The sequence below is a fragment of the Vipera ursinii genome (assembly GCF_947247035.1).
Source record: "Vipera ursinii genome assembly, chromosome: 1".
NCBI lineage: Eukaryota > Metazoa > Chordata > Lepidosauria > Squamata > Viperidae > Vipera > Vipera ursinii.
Window position 1 is genome coordinate 11,567,700 of NC_139512.1, and position 6,257 is coordinate 11,573,956.

General features: G+C 49.7%; 1 protein-coding gene across 1 annotated transcript; it reads left to right on the forward strand.

Annotated features, from left to right (window-relative positions):
* Positions 1 to 2,866: 2,866 nt before the first annotated feature.
* On the forward strand, positions 2,867 to 4,874 carry ZNRF4 (zinc and ring finger 4; the record flags this gene model as incomplete). The annotated part of the gene is made up of 3 exons (XM_083349294.1): positions 2,867 to 3,063; positions 3,174 to 3,229; positions 3,868 to 4,874. The coding sequence occupies 3 exons, from the start codon at positions 2,867 to 2,869 to the stop codon at positions 4,872 to 4,874; spliced, it is 1,260 nt and encodes a 419-aa protein (XP_083205420.1).
* Positions 4,875 to 6,257: the final 1,383 nt, after the last annotated feature.

Here is a 6,257-nt window from a genome sequence, read left to right on the forward strand (position 1 = left end):
AAGCAATCCGGAGAAGTTACCTGACAAGTGAGAACAATTAACCAGTGGAAGAAACTTGCCTTCTGAAGTTGTGGGCACTCCAACAATGGAGGTTCTTAATTTATTTATTTTATTTCTTTATTTAATTAGATTTGTATACTGCCCTTTCCCGAAAGGACTCAGGGCGGTTTACAGGGTAATTAAAACAAGAAATACAAAAGTTAAAAACGATTTAAAAAATTACAACAGTCCCTGAAAAAGTAAACGCCCCCAATTAAAATTAAAATTAAAAAATTCTCAGCCTGGGTCAGAGAGCTCGAAGAGCCAGGTCTTCAGGTCCCGGCGGAATGAACGGAGGTCGGGGGCAGTCCTCAGCTCCACGGGCAGCTGGTTCCAGAGGGCAGGCGCACCCACTGAGAAGGCCCTATCCCTGGGTGTTACCCGCCGGCAATCTTTTACTGGCGGCACCCTGAGAAGACCCTCCCTGTGGATCTTAAGAAGAGACTGGACAACCATTTGTCTGAAATGGTACTGTAGGGTTTCCTGCTTGGAAGACTAGAAAGACCTCCAAGGTCCCTCCCGACTCTGTTATTCTGCAATTCTGTTATTCTGTTTCCTCCACTACGTTTTGCCTTCTTTTCAAGAGGTAAGTGGGACCTTTTTCTGCTTAATTGCTCTGCTCTCACACAACCACAGCTGCATTTCCTTGGTGGCTTGTTGACATTTAAATACATCAAAATCCTAACGAGCAAGTCTACTGCAGAGGCGGGGGAGGGAGGGAGGGAAGGAAGGAGGAATGGTGAGGGGAGAGTTTTATGATGTGGCCATAGTCCACCGCACAAGGAAATCAGACAAGATGTGTTTGTTGAGTGGAAGATGGAAATATAGTCCTGGAGAAGAATTGTAAGGTCCAAACTTTCCCATAGCTAACGAGATGTACGGATCTCAAATCCCCCAAAATAACCACCGGGAAGATATGCTTCTCAGCTTCGACAACTGTAAGACATGTGGACTTCACCTCCCAGAATTGCACAACTAGCCCAGCTGGTTTAGAAAAAGTCAACGAAGAGAAAAGGCAGGCAGGAAAAAAAAAATGCTTGCTCAGCAGTTTAGGATTAAAAGCGCCACCTGAACTATCCCGAGTATTCTTATGAGATTCATACAGAAAAAAACCTATTACTTCCTTACTCGAGGAGCAATCTATAACAGTGAACTAAAACCAGTTATCATTTCGAAGGCAAGTTATGTAAACAGGATTTTACTGGAAACAGGGGAAATGTTAACTCAGCAGTCGGATTCAGCCGGTTCGCCCCGGTTCAGCAGAACCAGTAGCTAAATTTTGCTCAGAGAACCGGCTGAATGGACACTGCTTCCAGAAGTCCAGTCTATGCCTCGGAGGCCTCCCGGACCTAGAACGGCCCACCGGAAGTACATGGATGCCGCTTCTGGAACTCTGTTCTAGGCCTGGGAGGCCTGGAGCAGGCCTCCCAGGCCCCAAGAACAGCCTGCTGGAAGTGCGTGGATACTATTTCTGGAAGTCCGTTCAAGGCCTCAGAGGCCTGGAAGAGGCCTCCCAGGCCTTGAACAGCCCACTGGAAGTGCAGGGATGCCACTTCTGGAAGTCTGTTCTAGGCCTCAGAGGCCTGGAGGAGGGCTCCCAGGCCTAGAATGGCCCACCGGAAGTGCGTGGATGCCACTTCCAGAACTCCATTCTAGGCCTTGGAGGCCCAGGCCTGCATCCAATAAGAGAGCTGGTTGTTCAGGTATTTGAATCCCACAACTGTTTTATCTCCTCTACAAGCCCAGTAGAAGATAATGAATATTAGTACAGCTCAATGAATAATGTTAAGGTGGGATGTGGAAGCCTAGAAGCTATTTACCATCTGACATATGTGTAATGTATTGGGCTTTGTCTTGTTAAGGGAACACCATGTGGGTTAATTGCTGGAAGGTTGCTTAAGCTAGGAAGCTGGCTAACAGCTCCCAGATCCTCAGACAACCCATCTCCAGCACCGCTATTGGTTGCTTCTAGGGCGGCAATAGGTTGCGTTAAACCTGTTGGCCGCAGCCTAGGGGCCAGGGTATAAATTGCTGCATTCGTAGCCCTGTTTCTCAGTTCAGATCCTGCAAGCAATAAACAATGATCTTTGCTGAACTCACTCGCCTCGTCTCATCATTGAAGCAATGAACCCACTACACAACACTGGCGACGAAGGTGGGATGCTGCTCCTTCAACTAAGCTGAAGAAGTCACTAGGGGAGAGACAGCACACGCCTGGCGGGAAAAACAATTCCCCCCCCCCTATGGTTGGCTAGCACAGCCACGCTAGCGACCACGCACCCAGAGGACCAGTCCCTGGGCAACGGAGGAGCAGGATTCAAAGACACTGAGAACCAGCCGCGAAGAAATGGCCAAGGTCGGAAAGCTGGAAGAATTCAACAAAGCTCAGCCAGAAGGGTGGTCCTCGTACCTGTCCAGGGTCGAGAACTACCTTTGAGCAAACCAGGTTGCCGAGAACGGACTGAAGGCCGCCACGCTACTCTGTGTGTGTGGCCCAGCAACGTTCGACATAGCGGAGAACCTGTTCGCGCCAACGCCATTGGAGTCCATATCATTCGCGGACTTGGAGAAGAAGCTCGGAGACCACTTCCAGCCCAAGCTGTCGGTAATCGCTTGGCGCTATGCATTCGAGCAAAGTGTCCAGCAACCAGGTGGAACAACATCCGAGTTCATCGCAGCCTTGAGGCAGGCCGCACACCTGTGCCAGTTCTCCGACATCAAGGAGAGGCTACGAGACTGGCTTGTCTGCAGCCTCCGAAACTGACAGCTACAGCAAAAGTTCTTCGCCAGAGAGACTCTGTCATTCCCAGATGTGCTGAAGGAAGTCATGGCGGACGAAGCCGGTGGCAGGGCCGTACGAGCCATGCAGCCCGCCAAAACCACACAACGCGAAGAAGCCGTCCACCACAAGGACGCCAAACACACCGAAGACCCTGAAGATGACACAGAAGTTGACAAGCTACACAGACAAGCTACACAGACCAAAAGCATCACAGCAACAAGCAACAGGGGACTACTTACAATGTAGGTCCCTTCCTTAGATGCCCAGGTTGTAGCAGCCGCCACCAACGCTTGGACTGTAGGTTCCGGACAGCCATGTGCCAGAAGACCGGCCACATCGCGTCTGTCTGCAGAAGTCGCCAGAGGGACCGGTCTGCGAATTGCCAGTCGGAAGATCCGACCAGGAGAGGTATTGGGGCCCCGGGGCCGTACAGCATGGGGTTTTGCTCCAGCCGCAGAAGCGTTTGCTGTACCGGGGCCCACCACCCAATTAAGCCCAAGTATAGACTTCAGGTGGAGCTGCAAGCTGACCAAGGAGAGAAGCAACCTGGATTTAAGGAGAAACTTAAGGATAATATGAGGATAATCAACCAGCGGAACAGCTTGCCACCAGAAATTGTGGGTGCTCCATCACTGGAGATCTTTATGAAGAGACTGGACAATCACCTGTCTGAGATGGTGTAGGTTCTCCTGCTTGATCAGGGGGCTGGACTAGAAGACCTCCAAGGTCCCTTCCAGCTTTGTTGTATTCTATTCTATTTTACTTTTACCTGTCATGTTTAAGTACACACTTAGCTTTCTTCTTTCCTTATCTCTCAGAAATGGTAGCCCAAGCAATGAGCACGTGATGTCATAAGGGAATGGGCTGTTTCAAACTACTAACCCTGGGGGGAGGGGGGGAGAGAGTGAGCCACATACTCATGTGGTTGAGTTAACAAGTTGAGTTTCATAATTTCAAGAGACAAAATTCCAAGGAAGGAGACCTCTGCATTCTGCTCTTGGAGACCATCGTTCGGTTGACGTGGCCTCAACGGCTCCCTGACCCAGCTCTCCAAAATGCCAAGGGGGTGAGGCTTAGATACTCCACCGGTCTCTCCACCTTCCATCCATTGTGTCTGGAGGAGGCGCTCTCCACCATGTGGGACCTCTTCCATGTCGGACCTCTTCCTCTGCTGGTGACCGTTTCCTTGTTTCTTGAGACAGCCTGGGCCAAGCCATTTGTCCACCTGGTGTACAAGCAGAACGACACCTGCATGGATTTTAACGCCGCCCCGGCCTGTTTCGGCCCACCCATGCCCGTCACTGGTCTGAAGGGTTACCTGGTTGAAACGGTGCCTGCCAATGCTTGCCACCCCATCAGTGCCGCCCCGGTTTCCAACCGGACTCCTTCTGGCTTCGTCGCCCTCATCCGCCGATACGACTGTTCTTTCAAGCTCAAAGTTTTCCACGCCCAAGAAGCTGGCTACCGCGCAGCTATCATCTACAACTTATGCTCTGATTTTTTGGTGAACATGGCGGTCAGCGTGGAAGAGAGAAGACTGCCGATTACCATCCCGTCGCTGTTTATCGGGCGGACAGCTTCTAAGCTGTTGAGAAGGCAGGTTCATTCAGCGAAGGACACCCAAATTATGGTGGTGGTGCCCCAGAGTTACTACAATACCTGCTCAGATGAAGCCTATGTGGCTCTTTGGGAATTAGCTGTCTATGTCCTGCCAATCTGGCCCGGTTACTGTACTCAACAACTATTCCTCAAAGTCCTCCAGGAATTCGGGCTGCTGATCAGCCTCAGCATGGGCGCCAGCTTCTTGCTGCTGGTCAGCTGGGTGAAATGGGGCCAGCCCAACCAAGGTATCCGAGTGAAGACCTTCAAACGGGGCGACAGGTACGACACCTGTGTGATCTGCATGGCGGAGTACGAAGCAGGAGACCGGCTGAAGATTCTTCCCTGTGCCCATGTCTTTCACATCACCTGTATCAACACCTGGTTACTCATCCAGCCCACGGCCGGGAAGACGTGTCCAATCTGCAAACAGAAGGTCAACAGTGCGATCTAGGGCAGTGGATGGAGACGTGGTTGAGAAGAAATGGAGACGGCACCTCCAGATACAATGGGAGGGGTGGGGACAGAGAAACAAAACCACTCCCCCCCCAAACATGGACATCGTGCCTGTTGTCTTTTAGGAATCTGGGGGTTCCGGTGGTCGGAAAAGAGCAGGGGGGAGGTGTGGTCAGGAGATCCATTGGGCTGTATTTTGGCTTTTTGGAAATCACCATCATCGTCACCACCACTGACACCACCCCACCATCACCACCATCATTTTATCATTACACAGAGGGTTGCCCAGAAAAAATGGAATGGGATGGAACAGAATGGAACAGAAGAGAACAGAACACAGAACAGAACACAGAACAGAACACAGAACGGAATAGAATAGAATAGAATAGAATAGAATAGAATAGAATAGAATAGAATAGAATAGAATGGAATGGAATGGAATGGAATGGAATGGAATGGAATGGAATGGAATGGAATGGAATGGAATGGGATGGGATGGGATGGGATGGGATGGGATGGGATGGGATGGGATGGGATGGGAATAGGAATAAAAATAAGAATAAGAATAAGAATAAGAATAAGAATAAGAATAAGAATAGAACAGAATAGGAATAGAATAGGATGGGATGGGATGGGATGGGATGGGATGGGATGGAATAGGAATAGGAATAGGAATAGAACGGAACAGAACGGAACGGAACGGTACGGTACGGAACAGAACAGAACAGAACAGAACAGAATAGAGTAGAATAGAATAGAATCAGAGTTGGAAGGGACCTTGGAGGTCATCTAGACCAACCCCCTGCTCAAGCAGCAGACCCTATACCATTTCAAACAAATGGCTGTCCAGTCTCCCCTTAAAGACCTAGAGTAGAGTAGAACAGAATAGAACAGAGCCTGAACTAATTGTGGAAAGATAGCAATTGGAGGCCAATCACCCCGCCCAAATGTGAATTTACAGGATTAATTTACATCATTGGCTTGGTTTTATGCCATTTGAGTAATCACACCACAATGCCAAATTGTGCTAAATTCTGCTAAATGGTGTGAAGGATGTCCCTTTTTCCCCGCACTGCTCGGCAAATCCGCGACTTAGTTTAGGGGTGAAGCTCAACGGTTGTCGGTTGCATCCGAAGCCCTTGGAGGGGGGGGGGCTTCGGTATGCAAATCCATTTCCCCCCCCCTGTGGTTACTTAATTTGCATTGGCAGCGCTTTCCGTAGCTCTGATGCCATCCTGGGTGAATGTGAATTTAGAGTTCAGGTAAAGTTGTTCCTGGACTGAAAAGCATTGGAATGCAGCTTGAAGACTACAGGCAGTCCTCGACTTACAGCCGTTCATTTAGTTCAAAGTTACAACCACACTGAAAAAAGTGACTGGTG